Below are 21,621 nucleotides of genomic sequence, written 5' to 3' on the forward strand. Positions count from 1 at the left end.
CTTTTTGGATTCCGTTAGGCCTGATAGCACTGTATTAATGGCAGGGGATTTCAACTGCTCGTTTGAGCCCCTACATTGTGATGGAGAACCCCTCTTGATAGAGGAGATGTTCAGTGGAACACCCCCCCTTGATCTTAAGCCTATCAAGAAATGGACGTAATCTGCCCTGCAGTGGACGGGTCTCTGCATAGAGCGAGGATTTAGGGCAGCCAATGGTCGGTCTATCTCTGACAAAATGGGAAGGGCAACTTTCAATAATGGCCCTTATAAAAGTAGAATAGACTATATCCTTATTAAGATAAAGTACTGGGGCATATTAGAGGAAACGGTGATCCTGGATCGCCCGGAGAGCGACCACAACCCCCTTGCAATGAGTCTCCGATTAAACGGAGGTACGAAGCGTAATATCCAGACAGAGACTGCCACCGCTGATGCCCTGCTTACAAATGATATTCGCAGGGTGCGATGGGCAAGGATCGCCATCGACCCTGGGGCTCGGGAAGAGATCAGGTTAAAGGTAACACGGGCTCTGGGGGTCCTGCGCTCACTTCCAACCCAGGAAGATACCAATGGGATAATTATCAAATTACATGAAGACCTTTTTAATGATCTTAAAGCCCACTTATCAAAATCCGACAAGCCTCAAAAACCAACCGCCCATCCCATGAGTAAATCATGGTTTAATAAATCGTGTCGGATTTCCTATGGTATATTAGCGCTAGCCATTAGGTCTAAAATGATGCCCGATATTAGGAGGGCGAGGCTGAACTATCGTAAAGTACGGAACCGGCAAAACAAGATTGGGACACCCAACACTGGTCTGATTTACTTGCTGCAAGTAAGCATAAAAATGTAACTAGGTTCTGGCACATAGTCAAATGGGGAAATTCTCACATGTCTCAGGTCCCTACAAACCATGTTCCCATTGAGGCTTGGGTGGATCATTTTCAGTCACAGTTTTCCGGGCTAGACCTGAATAGCGATCATCTCCCCTATGACCTTGGTCCTATGCCGAATACAAAAACCATGCGGCACAGAAGGGGGTGGTGATGGACGGAGCATCTGAATCAATCAAACACTCACACCCAGTCAAAAGATCTGGGTTTAATTCATCACCGTTCTTTAGCCCACTCTGCCACCCCAGTTCAGACATGGCTATATGCAAATCAGTCTGACCCTGTGCGTCATGGGAACAGTCCAGCCCGAACTGCCAAGCCATGTCTTCCCTGGACCGGAAACAAGCTTCCGAGGACCGGTTTCTGGCATTCCAGCCGTCTTCAGCCCGGCTTGCTTGAATCCAGTGGCAAAGTGAGCATGGGACTCATTTCTGAGCATACCCTGCCACACTTATGGCGGCCAAAAGCGGTACAAAAGGGGGTGGTGATGGACCGAAACCATAACATTTGACTGTAGAGAAGTCGAGGCAGCTCTGAAAAAGATTCCCTGCGGAAAGGCCCCGGAAATGGATTGCATCCTAGCAGACCTCTTTAAGTACGACCCAACGAATTGGATCCCTTAGATCGTATTTCTGGGAAATGCAATTGCCAAGGGGGCTAGTATCCCAGACTCTTGGCGAGGAGCCGAGATCTTGCCCATTCACAAGAAGGGGGACCGCTCCTTTCCGGGGAATTATCGACCGATCAGTCTGATCGACTCCATACAAAAAATTGTTGCAAGGATGGTCCTGGACAGAATCCAGAGCTGGATAGAGCTTGAGGATATACTATCGGCCTTGCAGGCTGGGTTTAGATCTTGCATAAGTACCATCGAGCAGGTCTTCAGGTTCCTACTGATTCACTGCAAAGTAGTCAGTTTGGGTGGTGGTACTATCTATGCCGCCTTTGTGGACCTTAAGTCAGCATTCGATTTGGTTCCCAGGGGCAAACTGTGGCGGGTCTTAAGGAACATGGGGATGCCACAGGAGCTTTGAATGTTGTTATTAATCTACATGAGGTGAATTTTGCACAAGTCCGCTGGGGTAAGCAAGGGCAGGTCACCAAAAGATTTTCGGTGTCTCGTGGTGTCAGGCAAGGGTGCGTTCTAGCGCCAACCCTGTTTCTGTTATTCAGAAACAGGGTTGTGCAATACTACTTAGCCTTTCCGACAGATGCCCCGGCCCTGGGTGGCTCGAAGTTTCCGCTACTTATGTTTGCGGATGACACCCTTATACTATCGCAGACACAGGTGGGCCTGCAGGCGGCGTTGAACAAATTTGAGGAATTCTGCCTTGATCATGATCTGCAGGTTAACGTATCTAAAACTAAATTCATGATCCTCACAAAGAGCAGTCCTGTGGTTGGCCATGTCATGATGAACAATACTAAGCTCGAGCAGACTAATGTCATGACCTATCTGGGGATTGTTTTAGAGAGTAAAATGAGTTGGAAACCCCAGATCAATACTTTATCCCTCAAGTTTGCCCAGCTCTCAGGATGTCTGGTTAAAGAACACAGATCGTCGCATACGAAAAGGATAGGTCCAGCTTTGAAAATCTATAACTCCAGGATAGGTTCAGCAATCCTGTACGGAGCGGACCTCTGGGTTTTTGTGGACCTTTCCCCGCTGGTCAAAGTCCAGAACAAATCTTTACGGAATTTAACAGGCCTTCCCTGTTCTAGTCCTATGAAGCCGCTATTAATGGATCTGGGCAGTCATTCCATAGATGACATTGCTCGTTTTAAGCTAGCGGCCTTATGGAGGAGGATTTGGACCACCCCCGAATTGGCTCTTTTTGCAAAATCAATTTTGGATGTTAGATCTATAATGGGTTTGGGTAATATTCCTTGGTTTAAACAAGTTAGACTCCTCTTAGAGACCATGGGCTTGAGCAATTTGTGGACCGACCCTGTTAACAGTTTTCCATCTAAAAAAGTATTTAAAAGTTTATACTGGTCAGCTGTCCGCCAAAAACACATTGGACAAATATCAGCTACCTCTTTGTCCGGTTTGTTTCTGGAGAATAAAATTGATCCATCTCTAGAAAATTATTGGGACACCATCATTAAGCTTAGCGATAGGAAACTCGATCATCAGCTGAGGGTAGGCTCTCTCCCAATTAGAACATTTACCAAAAAATGGAAGGGCCAGGAGGCTGAATTCTGTCGCTGGTGCCCTGTCCGTAAGGAGTCTGTCAGACACATATTTTTCGAATGCCCAGCGTATGCAGCCCCTCGGGCAAAGTGGCTTAAACCAATTTGTCGTAACAAGAGTACCAGGGTCGGGTTGGAAGTTTTAAGGATCATTAGGACAGAGACGAGTGAACCCATTGTAATCGCTGTAGAAAAATTCTTAGGATGGGTGTGGATTATTAGGGCTAAACATTAAGCATTTGACTGGTTTTTTGTAGCCATGTTTTGCTTGTCTTTAAAGGATCACCAATCTCATTTTATATTTTAATATGTTTTTATGTAAGGTTATGAGTGCATACATAACTTATTTGTATGTTTTTAAATCGATGTGTGTTCTTTTTTTTTTAATATGATGTATCCTATTATGGTAACGTCTTTTATGATGAAATAATTCGAAATAAAGACATATGAAATGAAAAATGACTGATGGTACCGCAGAATATGTTAATCTCCGACAGTGTGAGATGCAAAAGATACAAAATCTGTCCACTTCAGTGTCGAAGAACTTCTAGAATTTAATAGAGACAATGACAATATTGTTCTCCTTTATTCTGTAGTCAATTTGGTTACATGTATTGCTTAACATGGGTGTTCTGCCTGTAAATAGGTGCTCTTGAATTTGGCAGATGTTAGCAATGGTAATAAAATAGCGGTTATTTGTGAAAGATTACGGAATGGTCAGGAAGCCAGGATAAAATCCAAGAGTAAAAAGTGGCCAACTTTGCCTCAACATCATTAGTATTCACTCTCCTTTTATTCCAACCATTCCAGTTTCTCATCTCCTGCATTAATTCTTTCTTACCTTCATCATAGTCTTGCCAACCTTTATTAGACTGTTAATCAGTGTCTATTTCGTCTTGCCCTTCCTCTCTAAATGTCGTTCTTTCGTTTCTGTCAAACTTTGTTCTTATTTCTCTCATGTTTCCTATTTCTTCAATTCCTCTAATGTCTTTCCTTCCTCTTTGGGCATTCCATTGAAATCTCAGATTCCCTCTGTGTAGGAGGCTGGCTTAGTAAATTGTGCACACTTATTTAAGTGAAGCACATTACACTATGGTGATTTTAGTGGTCTTAGACAATCTTAGAAACCTCTCTAAGTTGTAGTTTGTGGTGTGCAGCCTTCAGGCTTAGTCCAGAAGGAGCGTTAAGCAGCTTGTTTTACCAAATCTAATCATGTAGTGTAGGTTAAACGAAAAAGAACCGCCCAGTGCAATTACTAAAAATTCTATTTATTACACAACACTCACCAACACATTGGTATATCTTCTAGCCAGAGATATCAACACAAATACACAACAATACTTCAATTGCAAAAGGTAAGTGAGCACAATACACAGTGGTCTCCAGGGACCATATAGTCAGAAACTGGAATGCATACTGCGACCAAGTTGGGACTAATGAAATGAAATGAAATGAAAAATTGCATTTGTATAGCGCATAACTGCCCTGAGGCCAGGAGACTCAGAACAGCTGGGAACACAAGGAACCACCCAAGGTAAGTACCCAGGAACCCCACGGAGGCTGTGTGCAGAGTGGGAGCACAGCTGCGTATTCAACAGAAGTCAATGGGAGAGTCGCAGTTGCAGTTTTTAAGAAGAAGGACCCTTCCCAGTGGACCCTAAAGAAACCCCGTTGAAGACAGAAGGTTGGAGAGTCACCCAACCTGTGGATACCCCAGGAACCAAGATACCTACACCTGGGAAGCTGGGTGCATAGGTGCGAAGTGACCTCGAAAACCTGCGTAGACCACAATGGAGGACTTCAGAAAAGATACCTCTGGCAAAGAAGGTGCCAAAGACTGGGGGAATCCAATGGTGGGGAGAGGAGCTGCCCTAACTGTTAGGGCGGTCGACATAGGAGATGGGGAACCAGGTTCGAGTCTCGGCAGGGACGCACAACATCCTGTGATTCTGGGTAAATCACTTAATCACCCCGTGCCTAAGAGAAAAATGAATGTGTTCTCATGTAACGCAATTGGTGCTCGTGTAAAGCGATCCAATACCCAATACATTTGGGTTAAGTTTGCGCTATATGAAACTCAGTAAAAAAAACTGGATTTCTGACCAGAAGAACCTGCAAGCAGAGGGGACAGAGTCCATGCCACTCGGAAATGACCAGGAGACACAGAAGAGCAATGCCCACCAATGACGGAAGATGCAGGAGTGCTGATGGTGACCTTGTTGTTGCAGCTTTAGGGACCAGGCAACAGTGAGGAAGACCAGGAGTCGTGCACGAGCTTACCCACATCAGAAGTCGAGAACCAGGAGGTCGGTGTCCAGCAGGAGCACAAACAATCCTTAGCAGCAGCAGCAGGTGCAGAAAAAGATGAAGGAGCAACGTTGGGACCAGCAAGGTCCAAGGGACTCACCAAGTGCAGGAGGGTCAGAGCAGGCCACGAGCAAGCAGGGGAGCTCACTGAAGCAGGAAAAGACCCACGAGAGGAGGCACAGGAGTCACAAGAAGACCTCAAGCAGCTCATCAAAGATAAAGGCTCACGTGCAGAGAATGCAGTGAGGACGAAGATCTTGGCAGGAAGAGATACTGAAGGCTAGAGCTTCTTGTAGCCCGAAGATCTCTGGAGTGCAGAGCCAACAAGCCTTGGCAACAGCAAGTCGACATGGTACAGGGGAGTTCGGTCCCAGCGGTTCCGACAAGGGACACTGGCCTCACAGTTCAGGAGAGGACAGGTCAGGCCTCGAGGGAGTTGTAAAACTACCACCTGTGTTGCTGAGTCTTTCGAGGTCCGTGGGACGTCAGGAGCAGAAGACCGGTCATCTTCATTGCGATGCCTGCAGATGCAGGGGAGTGACTCCTTCACTCCAAGGGTGATTACTTTGAGTGTCCTTGATGCCCACAGGTCTGTTGAAGATCCTGGAAGAATCACAGACACAGACGATGAAGAAGACTTGCAGAACAGTGAGACCAGAAGCAGCAGGAGTCTTCCTTGATGCAGTCTCAGTTCAATGCAAAGTCCAAGCGTCGAGTCGGTCAAAAAGTGATGTGGTTTCAGGCTTAAGTATTGTCCCACTATGAATCTGGGGCCCCACCCACAGGTAAGCCCTTTTATACCCGAAGAAGGGGTTAGGACGACTCGGGGGTCACTCCCAGAGGAGGGCATGGCAAGAGGGGAGGATAAGCCTCTGTCCTTTGTCCAGTTTTGCACCAGAGCGGGAGCCAAGGTTTTAACTAGAGTATGCAAGGAGGGCACCAAATGTGCCCTTCAAAGAAGTCTGGTGCTGCTGGCAAACGCCCCCACGCCAGCCCAATACACCAAGTCCTGTCTGGGGAGGAGGTCACACCTCCCTGCAACAGGAACCCTAATGTTCTACCTTCCCCTGCTCGAGCATGGTTCAGCAGCAGGAGGGCAGAATCTGGTCTGTGGTTGGCGGCAGCACCGGCTTGCCGTCAGACCCTGAAAGGCTGTAACCAGGAGTAGAGAGGGGGGCCCTAAGGGAGCGCCCCAGATACCAAACATGACCGGGTTCAGTGCAGCCACTATATAGATAGACATCTCGTAATGACTGATGTCCACTATATGTATTAAAATGGCTGACCGCACTTACAAAGCCTGGAGAATCGACTCTGGGATTTGTAGGGGTGTCCTGCTCATGCAGGGGCACCCTCACACTTGCATCCAGGCACCCTGCCTTCAGGATTGAAAAGCCTGCCTTAGGGGTGACTTATAGGTTTTAAGTTTAGTGACATTAGATATAAGGAAACTTGTATCCGTCGCAAGTGGTGCTAGCACCAGCTTACACAGGCTGTAATGGCAGGCATGTAGTCACAGTTTGAGTAGTAGTAGTCTCTCATGGATGGCATAATACATGCTGCAGCCCATGGGAGACCCCTGGTGTACCCATGCCCTGCCCTGGGTACCTTAGTAAAGTAGCTAATTGTGGAGGTACCAAAGTACTTGCTATAGCAAATTTAGGAAGCACAGTGGCTGGGGTCCTGATAATAATGATCCCAGCCAGACAAGTCACAAAAAAACATACTGACACCAGAAAAAGTCAGGGTACCCATGAAAGCAGATCCTACTTTCCTATACTCTGTGTCTCCCAAGTCTCACCTACCTCTACTTTAATCATTCTTTCTTGCTCGTCGCTCCTTTCAATTTATCTCGCTCCACCTCATCCTTTCCTTATGTCAAGGGTGTTTAAGGGTGCATTCACACGATGTGTGATCATTCTGATTAATACTATATTTCTTAAATTGCAAACTGTAATTGGGATTGAGTCTGGCATAGGAATAGGGCCCCATACATCAATTTGAATTTGGCCTCTCCTCATATTTCACCTGGAAACGGGCTATCTATAAACTATTAAAAATTCTGTTACTGGAAGAATTCAGTTCTATTATGTAAAAGAGCGTTTCTACTTAGGAACGCGCAGCAAGCACACAGGTGTAGAGAATGTGTATTTAGTTAAGGCCTTCTGCAGTTTAAAAGGGTTTATCTTAACGCTTTGTTCTCAGGCCAAGCTCATGGTTAAAGAATTATTTTGTGACTCTCGTTTATCCGCACCCAAAGAATAATTAATGTCCTTTGAAAAGCAGTAAAAGTACCAACCGTATGTACAGGCTGGGTCAAAGAATGAAGTAATCAAACCAAATTGTGGAAGTTGAACTATAGCGATAGATACTGTCGTAACGCCCCCTCCATGGTGGAGTTTTTCTTTAATGCAAACTCCCCTGATGTTTTTCACGCAGATGTTACGAAAGAGGGTTGGATCTTAAGTAAGACACGCTTTACAGGCTGCAGCCCCGGTGTCCTCGGTCCCCATGCACTGCCTGACGACACAGAACCAATTTGTTTGGGAACCTTAGCACCCCAACACTGCCCCTTTTGCATTCCATACATTTTCAGATTCCAGCACGTAAAGCGCAAGCTTAGGTAACGTCCAGTTGCTTGCTAGGCATGGGACGTTTTCCTTTCACAGAATAATTAGTCATTTAAGTTTAGAATTTGTTTTTGGTGTTACGCAAGAAATGATGCGCGGCATTGTGTTTTGAGGATTGTGGGCGGCAGCTCTGCTCACTTGGAGGAGAGGAGGTTTGGGAATGAGATCAAGAGACATATTCTTTAGACTCTGAGGTTTGGTAAAGTTCAGCAGTCAATCTGGTGAATGACATGCTAATAACAAGCGCTGGAATACAAGCGCGGCCCCTCAGCCGCAAAAGTTAAAGCAACGCGCACTCTGGACTGAGTGGAGCGGGCGGAAACCCTGAGGTGGACGTGACATTCCTCTGAATTAGAGGCATGCCCTTCTAACTCCAGTCTTTTCAAAATTAGTGAAAATGTTTGTGAATAGGGTTGCCACTTTCTTCTGGTGTGCATTTAAAAGTGCAGGCCAGGCGGATAAAGAAAGTGAAAGCACTCGAGCATGTACAGCATCTACCTTGCAGCGCCGTCTGTTTCCAATTAACAAGCGCGGCGCGGGCACGATAATTGGAAACAGATGGCGAAGCTGCACACTCCCGCAAGGTGGATTCTGTACATGCACGAGCGCTCATTGGAAACAGTGCAGTACATGCACTAGTTTTCCAAAAAGTGCTGACCGATTGCAAGAGGTCACTACTAAGCAGCGCTTGCGCGCTGATTAGGCGAGACCTAAAAAGTAGTGCCTGAAAAGTAAGCAGCAAAAGTACACAAGTAATGAGGCCTTGCTCCAGGGGAGAGAAAAAACTCAAAAGTGGAAGGAAGGGCCACACAAGCTAACAAATAAAAAGCATGCAAATAAGAGTGACCATAAATCAAACCAATGGTAAGCAATAGATGGGTTGACAACAGGTCTTTTCACAAACCGACAGCTTGTGGTGTATAGTGAACAAGACCAAATAAAGTGTATACTGATGCAACATCCTACAAATGACCGAACTGAGTAACAACAAACTCTGCCACCCATGAAGCTCTGAGTCCCATTTACAATTTTAACATCCAGAGTGAAGTGCACATAATTTTCTGTAAGAATTGTAATCACACTTGTTTTTTTACTCACGCATGGCACAGTTATATGGGGTAGATAGTCCTTTGTTCATTAAAAACACAGCACCAGGATCTGACTTTCCAATGTGTTTGACTTCAATCTTCTCAATACGCGGATATAGTGACAGCTGGCGCTCCTTTTCTTTGATGAATAACTCATTGCGCATCTGGGCAATTTCAGCATTTGAAAACTGTGAAGCTAGAGCTGTTGAAATGAACCCTGTAAAACAAAAACACATTATGAACCCATCCTGAAGAGATTCAAACTGTAATAATACAAAGGATAGAGGACTTGAAAAAAAACAAGACATATTTGGGAGCCATGTTTTAAAGTCCATACTTAAGAGGACTGAACTGGAGTAATACAAAAGTACAGTTACTGAACAGAATGCACATTTGGAACACCCATTTGCTGTTGTCTTGGGCTGTAGTAGTAGTTTGTGCTAGATAGGCCAGCCTTGGGCAAAGCATTAACCGAGTAAACAATGAGTAGTCCAAGTGTTACATAATATTTAAAGTTGCCTCTGCTGGGTGTTTGGTTGAAGTTTAGCTAGCAAGTTGGTGGGTGGGGGCCGGGGTGATACAGCTAAAGCAGGGTATACCATGAGAGTCTCCAGATTTAACTGTAGGGGACTGAAATATATACTGCTCTAACGTTGAAACTCCTGTAACTTGGAGAAAGCTCAGAAAGAGTCTCAATACCTGCCTTGCATACGAACAAATAAGTCTGTGGACAGATGTAATATGAACTTTAAGCGTGCTTTGATTAATGCCCACGTGCTTCTGTCTCACACATTTTAAATGCACCATATTAACCTAATAGGGTCATGGATGAAGCCTTTAATAATGAAACTAGGCCTTAAAGAGACAGGTCCTAGGATTCACTGTCCTATTTCTAGTAACTACTGGCTCCCTAAGGTTCTGACTAAATGTTGTAATAAGGCAATTTCCGTATGTGGAGCTGAAAGACTTTTACTATCCTTTCTCAATCTGCATTCTTTGACATTTTCTTCAGTTACCACCACATCCTTTTATCGTGTTTTGACCATTTTGTTTATTACATTTTTCATGTTTTTTCTAAACTGATTTTAGAATTTTATTGCACTCTGTTCTTAGCTTTAATTCTATTTTGCAGTGTTTGAACCTTTCACCTATTCCTCTGAGGAGCCATCAGCTGCTTGCATCATAGCTACCAGTGGTCCATAGGTGTTTTTCAATGAGCTGCCTTTTAACTTATCAAGATTGGGCCCTAGTATATTGATAGAGAAACGGCTTCAAAATTGATATCCCCCTTTCTGACAACACAGATCTATGAGTTGAATAAAAGTATAAAGGTTTTCAACGGCAAAATAATGTCTCATTTACCATTCTCCAGAGCAATTCCTTACCAACCTGAGACATCTCCCAAACACTTGATGCTGCAGTTTAATGTGAGCATGGCTGGAAGGTGTTTGGAGCATTGTATTACTTGATCACTTAAGGACATAGGGACTAAAACCTCAATCTACCTTGTAATTTTTACTATGTGTCCCGCTAATGGTATTACTTGTCTGCTCCAAGTCCAAATACTTGTTTTGGGTATGTTTCTCTTTTTGCTCATTTTAGTTTTTTCTCTTTATGGGGCATTATTAGTCTTTTCCTAAACAACACAAATTGTACACAAAAAACACTGATCTTGAATTCAATGTAATATTCAGCTTGTTGTTCCTAGATGGCACTACTCCCAGTTTCTGAAAGAATAGAAATGTGAGAGGAGTGGCCCTGGCCGTCGTTTTTAGTATATGGGATCTGCTGCTCTGCCCATCAAATAACTCTGATTGAGGGACTATTGGCCCCGGTGACTGGTTCTCATGAGGGGAAGATTGAATTTGGTTGATGTTGAGACAGATATCCTCTTGGAAGATTCCCAGCTGTCGAAATATGCTGTAGGCTTGGGAGACCAGTGGTGAGGTTGAGACACCATCAATGCAGTCTAGGGTAGGTCTTGGCTGGAGACATGGAGCCATCTCTGCTGTCATAGTCTCCTTTCTTACGCAGGCAGTGCTTGCCCCAGCTGAGGATCTGCCACTGGGAAGGAAGCTCAATTGCATGCGGACGTAGTGGGTCTATTCACTATATGACTATGAAATTCCTAATGTTGGGGTTGATGTGGAGGGTATGGGGAAAAGTTGGACCTCTTCAGACCTGGACAGAGCAGCATCATTCATTAGACCATCTGTTGCACCCTGCTTCGGGTCATATGATACCCACCTGTCTGACTACTGCTATATTTCAATCCTGAGTCGACTTCTATCATGTCTCCTATTAAGGATCTCTGGGGTTGGAGACAGTCGATTTGCTGTTTCTACAGGCAGTAGTTGTAGTCGGGCCAATTGAAGATTGGTAGAAAGGGCTTGCAGGTTGACAGTAGACAGCTCTTCATCCTTCCAACTGTTGGTGCTTTAAATCGTTAGTCTTCGACCCATCCACAAGAATTCTGTCCAGATTCCCCAGCAGGGATAATTTAACTTTGTAGCTTTCTACCCATTTTCATTTCCACTTACTTCTTACCCCTCGATTCACAACTTTTAGTTCTCCCTTGTTTCGCTGCTTCATTCTGCATTCTTGAAGGCACAGGTTTTGCTGCCCTTTACCCAGACTTTGCTCTGATCAAAATGTCATCTTTTGCCTACAGCACCTAGATCTCAGGATTTCAGCTCAATTGCTATAGGGGAGCAGAGGGGAGATGGATTGCACTGAGGCACACTATATGTAGGTACACTGACTCTAAATGAAGACAGGGTGTACTTTCAAATGATCATGTCTCAATCACCGGAGTTTTGGCCACTGGACACTGGTCCATATATCTACTGCAGGTGTGGGTAATCTACTACCTTGAATGGAGGGAACAGACAAGTTATGACATGTATCGCTCTCATCTTAGCTGGAGATAATGTATATTGGGTACGTTACAAACTGCCAGAGGCAGTCATACATACTTGATTTGGTTTTGTGAGTTCTGGAAATTTTTCGTAAGAAACATGCATAAACAAACATTCTACCCCATTAAACTTCCAAGGATTTATTTCACTTCCATTTTAGTCAAGAATAAATGTAACAAAATAATTGCATACAACAATAATATTATAACAATGGTGAGAGCACAGAATGTAAATAACATGAAAGCAGACAACATATTATACCATTGTGATCATGATGTCAGGTGAGAAAAATAATGCAAGGATTCTTTTGCATTCTTTTGCATTCTTTTTAACTAGAAGGATTTTTAATCCTTCTAGTTAAAGCCTAAAACTATTCTGTTTTTTCCTTAGCACCGTCAATTCAACTTAATACATGAATATATAAACTAAAAGAAGACTATCAAATCACATAATAAATGTAATGCATATTGCGGCATAATAATTAAAATAAATGCATCAGCTATTGAGAAGAATAACAACCTGTATGCACTAAGCAAATGAGAAAATGTCTGCGAGGGGCACCTAGAAGACACATAAGGCAAGCTATATACAGAAAAATGAGACATTCTGTATTTTTCGATGAGTGGTTAAGACATTTCTTAAGAAGTGGTTAAGGCCATTTCTTAAGAAGACCGAGCGAAATAAGATGAAGGATTTTGATCTCTACAAAGACGTTACAGCACAGTTGCTTGCTATTATTTGTTGCCTTTGTTCTTAACCTTGGACGATCAGGGCAATGCATACCTAAAACATTTCCTATATTTGCCTGTTTTTTTGTACGAGGATGTTTTCTGGTTGGAAAACGATTCGTATTTATATAGTCTATCATTTTGCTGCTGCATTCCCTATACAAGCATTTGTCTCGCTGTCTGTATTTTAGCACTTCAGGGCGAGCTTGGCATTAATGCACACAACACAATATTGCAGTTTTTCACTTAGACTCAGTATTTGTGACCTATGACTTTTGGCCTCTGCCAGCGTAAGATAATATAGGTTGTTGGGCGTATCTGCTCAACATCGGCTTCATTGTTAATAAAGAAATTACCTAGAACTTCTAGGCATGTATCAGTACACGCAGTATATGTGAGCAGCACTCTATTTACAACAAAAAATATGCACAACCAACAGGATTCCTCAAGGCTTTTTTACCTTTCAAAGTTACAAGACTTTCAATTACACTTAACACCACAGCTTTGTCACTATTAATAACAGATTTTTATTTAAAACAACCTACATTCACATATACTTTCAACTTACAAATATTCACAGATACACCACCTCCCAAGCTCACGTACTTACTCCAATTAAATTAATATACCCAACAAATGCACATGCATTTTGAATCCCCCCAAACCATATATACACAACTCTCTGCTTCAAAGTCTATTTTTACCTACCAATGTAAAATGGCTACGGTGTTCTACTTTTACATCGCTTCCCTCCTAATCCACAAGCAATGAGACCATTTTCCCAATCCATATTCAAGGCTGCTCTCCTTAGCACGGTATAGAACTGTGCATACTACATATTTGAGGTAAATACTTATGAACACTGGTGGGTGAGGGCTGCAAACACGAGGTGCTGCTTGGTGCATATTTGGGAGTCAACCTGGATATTTGAAGAACAGTCTCATCCATATTTTTTACGGAAGTCTGAATATTTGGGGGACATGCATGGAGCCAGCTTTTGAGGGACAATCTATTGCATATTAACGGTGCTGTCTAAAAGACATTTGGTGCAGTCGGAGTCATATCTTAAGACATTCTTGTATTTTGGAACAGTGCATGTAGGGGTAATGCTCATTTTCTGAGGAAGCCAAAAGTTCATTATGGGGGTCGGCATATCAAACCTTTCGAGAATGGATCCCTGTGCCATTGGTTCATGTACCCTTGTCGTGAGATTGAGTGATGTCTGCAATTTGTTTTGGTTGCATCACCTGCATGTTCGGCAGGTGTTTGAAATTGATAAAAATGCTGGTATTTTCATACTATTCATCTTTTCTTCTTACAGGTCATTGTAGGGTTGTTGCCGTCTTTCAAATGAATAATCAAATAAAATTTGTTGTTAAAAAAAAGAAAATTCATTGTGGGGGCGGTTTCATCATCCACTTTGTGCTACATTAAGTGAAATCAAATCAAATCAGGTGGTTGTTAAGCGTGACTACTCACTAGTAAGGGTCTCAAGGGGTTGAGGGGTGTGGGGGGGGATTCGCAGGTTCCTGTCCATCAAGAAGGGGGTATGTCGAAGAGCCAGGTTTTGAGGTTTCTTGCAATGATGGGGAGCGGTGTTATCTGTCTGAGGTGGCGCGGAAAGTCGTTCCAGACTCTGGCCGCGCTAGAGGAGAAGGAGCGGCCTCCCGATCTGGTCTTTCTGGTGCAGGGGACCACAGCGTAGGAGAGCTGGGCTGATCGTAGGGTCCTAAGGGGTGTGTGGAATTTGAGTCGGCTGTTCAGGTATGCTGGTCCGGTGTCGTGGAGAGCCTTGTGAGCATGGGTTAGCATCTTGAAGGGGACTCTAGCTTCGATGGGGAGCCAGTGGAGTGTGCGCAGGTGCTGAGAGATGTGGCAGTGTCTTGGCAGCTTGAGGACCAGTCTTGCGGCGGTATTTTGGATGTTCTGTAGCTTGTGGGTGACGTTTTTGTTTATTCCGGCATAGAGTGTGTTGCTGTAGTCGAGCCTGCTGGTGACCAGGGCGTGAGTGACGGTCTTTCTGTGTTCGAGGGGGATTCATTTGAAGGTCTTACGTAGGAGGTGGAGGATGTGGAAGCAGGAGGACGAGACGGAGTTGATCTGGTGGTCCATTTTGAGCTCTGAGTCCAGGATGATTCCCAGGTTGCATGTGTGGTCCGTGGGGGTAAGTGGGCTTCCGAGGGGCGGAGGGCCACCAGGGGACGTTCCAGGCATCTGGGTTTGGGCCCATGACGAGTACTTCCGTTTTGTAGGTGTTTAGTTGTAGGCAGCTGTTTTTCATCCATTTGGCGACGGCTTCCATGCCTTCTCGAAAGTTGTGTCTAGCGGTGTTGGGTTCGTTGGATAGGGAAAGGATGAGTTGGGTGTCGTCTGCGTATGACACAATGTTGAGTCCGTAGGTTCTGACGAAGGGGACGAGCGGAGCCATGTAGATGATAGAGCAAGGTTTCACACGTACAGAAACTTGCTTGTATTCAACCCTCTCAAAATAAACTTGTAATTAATCAACATGTTTTGTCTACTAATATTTACATTACACGACATATCTAGTAAGTTGGGGAAGCTTGTGTATCTGCTTTTACTAACAGTAACCAGAGTGTCCTAAAAATGAACGCCGAAAACGCGGGAACTTTTCTGCGCATGCGTCTGCCACATCTACGTGGTGTGACGTCTTTCGCTTCTGGTGGGAAACTTGCTTCTGCACACAAGTGCCAAGATGGCTGCTTCATGCTTACTCATACTAATGCACATGCTGCTGCTTGTACTAAACTTTGTTTGTTCTGCTTAACCATTAATGCTATAGTATAAATAAAGTAATGGGGTTAGAGTAGAGATAAGTGGTATACAATGCACTCATTTATTTTTGTATTCGAATATGTTTTTCTTTGACTTTGTTACTAGCTCGTATTTGGGCCCAAGAGTGACTTGCATCTCCATATTGAAACAGCATTGCGCAGGCGCCGAGAACTTTGAGAGACCTCAAGCAATGGCATTGAATCGATGCCAATGAACTGTCTTTCTGGCAACGAGCCTGAGAACCACAAACTACAAACCTAGGAAAGGATGAAGATGTTGCAACTGTATTCATTTTGTATAACAAAATGAAATAATATTGGAGGGCGGAATAAAGTCGTGAGAAAATAAATTATGGGCAGGAACTTGATCAATATAAGTCAATTGAAATTACCACATCTTAGTATGGTGTGATGACCTCTCCTCGTCTTTCTGACCAATCACTGAAGGGGAACACATAGATTTGCAACATTTATTAATCATATTGTTACTTATGAAATTTATGGATCTCTGTAATTTGGATGAAGACTCACCTGAAACTTGCATAGATAAAACTTTTAAAACTTTACCCGAGTCTGTGGTTATTACAGGAAAGGTAACATTTGTTTAAACTACTTATTTATTCTAACAACCATTTCGATCCCTAGGACTTATAGCTAAGGTGACAAGGATTGGTAAGTCATGGTTTAAAGACATAAGTCCTAAAATGACTCAAAGTACTGATAGGCTAAACTTAGTAAGAGGCAGAACTACTGGTTCAAAGTGTGAATGTTTTATGGGCCCAGTGGAGTATGGTAAAATTGAGCTAGTAGGTCCCATGCGGTCTATCATAGACGTTGAAGTGAAATTTACATTTAGTATTTTCACTTTATTCGTCATGAATCTCTGAAACCCTCTGCATATTTTCAGATGTTGGGTGTGTGCCACTCTAAGGCAGTTCTGCTTTTTGTACCAACATCACTTGCATGCTAGATGTAGGAAGGGCATGTTTTTAATAGGAAACCAAAATTGCAAATCCCAAAATGAAGTCTAGGCAAAAAAAAAAAAAAAAAAAGAACTACCTGGTGTAGGGGTATGGAATTCCTATAGACAGACGCCCAGGCCTTATTGTTTGGGGAAAGGACAACAAGTTTTCATGTTTATTTTGCCCATGGGACAAGTAGGCCCAACCCCTTGCAGCACAAAATCCCTTTGGCTGTCAGTTTATAGTAAATTATGGATCAGGATAATATTTGTGCCTGTATGTTAATGCTGTTTGAACTTGTATTTGTGGTTCATTAATGCAAAGCCTTTATTAGGGTGTGCGCTCTAAGGAAATGTTGAAAGCATGGACTGTACGACTGACAGTGTTTTCAGTATAAAACACTACTCACGTTTGCAAAGTCTAACAATATAAAGCTATGTATGATGCTCCCAGAATGCGCTCTGATTATATTTAATTAAGCTTTAAATCAAGACTGATGATTTTTTGCTGTAACACCTTCGGAGCTCGTGACGACATCAGCTTGGCATGAGTCACAGAGGAGCTGTGCTCATGTCAAGCTGGTCTCGTCATAACGGCTCCGCGCCACCCACGCGCGATTAATTCCCTGCCTGTGAGGACGAATTAATCAGTGATCGTGACGAGACTAGCTCGTCGTGAGCACAGCTCCACCGTGACTCATGACGAGCTGGTCTCGTCACGAGCAGCACGGCGCCGTGCTCACTCCCCCCGCTTCCCCCCGCACCATGGGGGAATTACCCCTGCAGCGAAGGGGATAAAAATAAAATGTTCTCAAAAATGCAATTGCGAACAAAAACGTTTTGCTAAACTACTGTGAAATTTTAGGTACTATTTCTTTGAAGCATCATTTAGCAAAATTGTGTTAATGCATGCCACTGGTTCCTATAAATATTCATAATGGAAAATGAGGGTAACCAGTTTCAACAAGATATGACAAACATGAAAAAAACTAGCATTGGCAATGCCAATAGGCCAACTTTGGTGGTCAGCCTTTTTGGTTTTGTCAATGAGTGTCTTGTTTTCACATGGTTTTTATAAAACTTTATACTTGTGGGAGTTGCTGGGCCGTAACCATTATAACAAACATTGGCACAAAGCAAACATTTTCACAGTAGTTTCTGCACTTAACAAAAATAACTTTGTGTACTGATATGCTTCTTGTCAAAGAGCAGAGTGCGGTCACTCACAGTGAAGCCCGCCAATCGATAGAGAGATAATTTTAATAAAAACAAAAGGTCTTGGTTAACGCCAGACCTAATTAGTGGCTCAATTCTTAAAGAAAGACACAAACGGGCCTGTCCTTGCATTAGTGCAGATTTACGCCTTTCATGAATTCACAAGAATTTACAGGAGTAGACCAAAAAATTGTACTCCTAGAAAATATTTCTGAACTGAATTTCAGCACAAGCAAATGTACATGAGTAGATTTGCTCATTCGAAAATCTGTTGAGTTCACTTTTCCTCCAACCACGTTTTCCCCAAACCCTGGAAGAAGTTTTGCTTTGCCCTTGTCAGGAGTAAATTTCCAACCTTTCTCAGTATAGGAGAAGATTAGAGTAAATCTGATGAAAATCCCAAAAACATGCAAGTTAGGTTTGCACAGAAGTGAAAGGGCATTCCAACCCTGGACTATTGCTTTCGCTAACTCCAGCCCCAACATATAGATCTGTAGACATATGAGAAAAAGGGGAATTTGGGGAATTACTAATTTTCAAACCCTACTAAAGTATGAGCCTTGGCATAATCAGAGTGGTTTTTATCACAGCGCTTATATAATGAAATTGTTGCCGCAATTTGTCGTCGCACTACGTGGCACCTTAGGGAAAAGTGGATTTTTTAACAGAGCAAGTAGATTTATGAAGCATCCTATCCCATGGACAAGTGCATATTTGATTAAATTCCACACCCCTGCTGCACACAATATAATAGATCAAGTTTTAATGCTATTACCATGGACTCTGTAACATAACAAGCATCATATGTTCATGTCCGGTTGGGCTCATTCTATATATCTGACTCAGTTTAAGACATGCTTTTTCTAATTCTTATCATTTGAGTGTAATTGAAACAAAATGATAGTCTGTTTAAGCGAGTTCCTATCATAGTATCCATTTATAATAATGATAGCTCAGTAGTTTGAGCTGCTGTTTACAAGAAAAGTAAATAATCTGGAGGTCATCTGTTAAAATTCCATAAGATGGATATCACATTTCATTAATTTGGCTGACGAAAATGACTGCTAGTGATGCTTCCCAGATGTTGTTACTGTCAAATGCATGGGCCAGTCCGACACAGTAATTTAACAACATAATGCCTTCTGACACCTGTAGTTTTTTTTTCAACTTCATTTGTGCTATTTATGTACCAGGCTGCAATTTTTCACTGATAATAAATTGCTCTTTGCAGGTTCTATAGTCTGCAAAAATACAAAGGACAGGATGTAGCATTTGAAACAGAGACACATATGTGAAGGGAACGTTTTAGGCACATGACAGTGCAGTATGGCCTGAGGCCTGCTTTGCACGCACGTTATGTTAGCATGGCTTATTAGAAGTTTAAACGCCATTTTACCCTTTGCTGCTTTTGCACACGCCACTGCATAGCTGTTTTTGTACATTAGCCTTCCCAAAGGTCTATACATGAGAAAAGGTTTGTTTTCGGCGTCTCTAGACTTACATCATGCCCCTAGTCTGAACAGTGAGTGCTGAGCCGCCAAGGTTATCAAAACATGTTAGCTGTTTTTCGACATGTCCGTGTAACGCTCTCTAGACACAACAGTTTGGCAGCTGGGAGCCAAGTAAGATTCTGGCGTCCTTATTATCACACACTCGCCATGATTTCACACACTTGGAAGATTCTTGTTTCCAGGGATGCAGAGAGACTATGCTGATCCAGATGTAATTTACACTTACTGAGCGGAAAGGTAATGGGGTCCCCCAAAACAAGCCCATGAGACCTTCTTTAGTTTATAATACATAGTTCCTATATAGGGAGGGTGTTAAAACTAGGCGCTATATGACCTGTTTTCACTATCATTGTAATATGATTCCCCCTTTTGGTTTTTTAATGGAATTGTAACCATGCTGACCCTATTATTCTTAATCACATGTCTGCCTATATTGGCTAAAATACTGCACATGAGATCACGTCGTTAAAATAAATATTTTAACCTTACCGTGTCTCTTATTTACTCCTTTTGTGGACTGGTATGAGAGTAATACAAAAGAGTGTTCTCACTTCCCAGCATTCCTGAGATGATCCTAAGTCGCATGTTCTAGGTTGTCTAATCATTGGTTACTTTGCTATAGGACGAAGAGTTAATGTGACACTGGTGCTAGCTGGTTGGGGTTCTTCTTGGTACTGAGGTGAGTTTCTGGTACACCACAATTCACTAATGTCTTAAGTCTCTGTGCACAGTTCCGTGTATTAGCAGATATCCTTGCAACAACAGAATTGTCCACGTATTAGTTGACTGATAACTTTCACCGGATGACTTGCATTGTGGGCTGTTTTAAGACCAATATAAAACATGATATCACCCAATTGTTGGTAAGTTGCAATACTTCTCTAATTACATGGATTTAACGGTTTCATTCTACTCATAATAAACTGCCACTCAAAGTGGCACACTTAAAGCAATAAAATTTCGCATATAAACATATCAAAAATATGGAAACGTCATGCATAAGCAAACCTGAAACTCCGCATCTAGGATGAACATTTTAATTAGTATTTTTCTTAACTGCCAGAAGGAATCCCAGCCTAATTTCTGAAACATAGGTTACAAATTACTGTCAACAAAAAGGTAACCTTCAGTTATTTTAACTTTCCCATTTAAAAGGCAGCAATTCTACATCAATAACGCTGCATAACAGCCATCAGCATCTGCAGGTTAGGAAAGAGCATGAAATCGATAATTCTAATAAATTGTCTGAATTCTGAATGCTGCATGCTTTTGCTCTTGGCAGCGACAGCAATCAACTAAACACAGACACTAGAAACCGCAGAGCCCGCGCAAGGTCCCAAGAACCCGCCCACCTGCATCTCCTTTTTAACAACTCACTTCTCTGTATGAGACGAAACGCTAAGCCTCCGCCGGCCATCCTGCACACTGTCAATGACCCTGGCTCGAACACACAAAATATCATCCACAGCTACGCATGCTGACACTGTGCACCGTGCTAAAGCGTCCCCCTCAGGAACGCCGCCCGAGAGAAAGCTTCCGCCCATCTGGGGCCTTCTGTACACATGGTAGCAAAATGATCCTCGGCAACCTAGTTCGAAAGAGCTGAAACACAGTAAGTGATTGCAAACATTTCTGAGATGCATATGTTGGTATTAAAGTTATATGATGCAAACGTACAACGCAAAATTATTAAGCAATCCTTATTAATGTTTTCGTTGAAAAATGTTATTATTGTAAAATAAAATTTCGAATTCTCTCCAATTTAGAAATCATAAGGATTAATGAACGTATTGTTACAAAAATGTTTCTTGCAGGGAAAATTAACCCTTTTTGGAAGCTCGCTTTACAGTGTCTCTAAATAAAGAATTCCAATATGGCTACTGTCTCTCGAGTACAGCCCTCCGGCTCCTAAATGGCGTGCGTTTCACTTGTTACGATGCCCTTCACTTAGGGTCGTTCTCTAGTTCTATGGAAGTCATGTCTTTTTTTGCTTTCTACAGGCTGCTTTGAAAACTAGTCCCAATGCAGCGGCCATCTTGAGTTATTAGTTGTTGGTATGCCGAAACCTCGAATACTTGCATGACACATTCAGAAGGGTTCCTGAAAAAATTGCTTCCATAAAATTGAGTTCAAGAAACAACTATATATACCGCCCTTCAATATCATATGCGATTTCTTCTCTCTGTTAAACGCAACATTGCTCAGACACTTCTTATAGGAGCTCATTCCTTGACAATGTTGAATGTTTTCTTATTTTCTGCCGCTAGGTGGGAGCAACGCTTAAAAGAATGTGCGACACTGAAGTTTCCACGGACATCTTATTTCAGCTTGACGATTTCAAGTGCAGAAGTCAGGGTTGGCTTGGGAATAAAAATCGAC

General features: G+C 42.9%; 1 protein-coding gene across 1 annotated transcript in view; it reads right to left on the bottom strand.

Moving 5' to 3' along the window:
• MRPL39 (mitochondrial ribosomal protein L39) overlaps positions 1-20,806 on the bottom strand; it is a 114,635-nt gene extending 93,829 nt beyond the window's left edge. The window contains exons 1-2 of the mRNA XM_078658364.1: positions 20,620-20,806; positions 9,125-9,331 (exon numbers count right to left, since the gene is read on the bottom strand). Coding sequence (XP_078514490.1) covers positions 9,125-9,331; positions 20,620-20,704 — 292 coding nt within the window. The 5' untranslated portion in view covers positions 20,705-20,806. The remainder of the gene's footprint in view (positions 1-9,124; positions 9,332-20,619) is intronic.
• Positions 20,807-21,621: the final 815 nt, after the last annotated feature.

Source organism: Lissotriton helveticus, chromosome 8, assembly GCF_964261635.1.
Source record: "Lissotriton helveticus chromosome 8, aLisHel1.1, whole genome shotgun sequence".
NCBI classification, from domain to species: domain Eukaryota; kingdom Metazoa; phylum Chordata; class Amphibia; order Caudata; family Salamandridae; genus Lissotriton; species Lissotriton helveticus.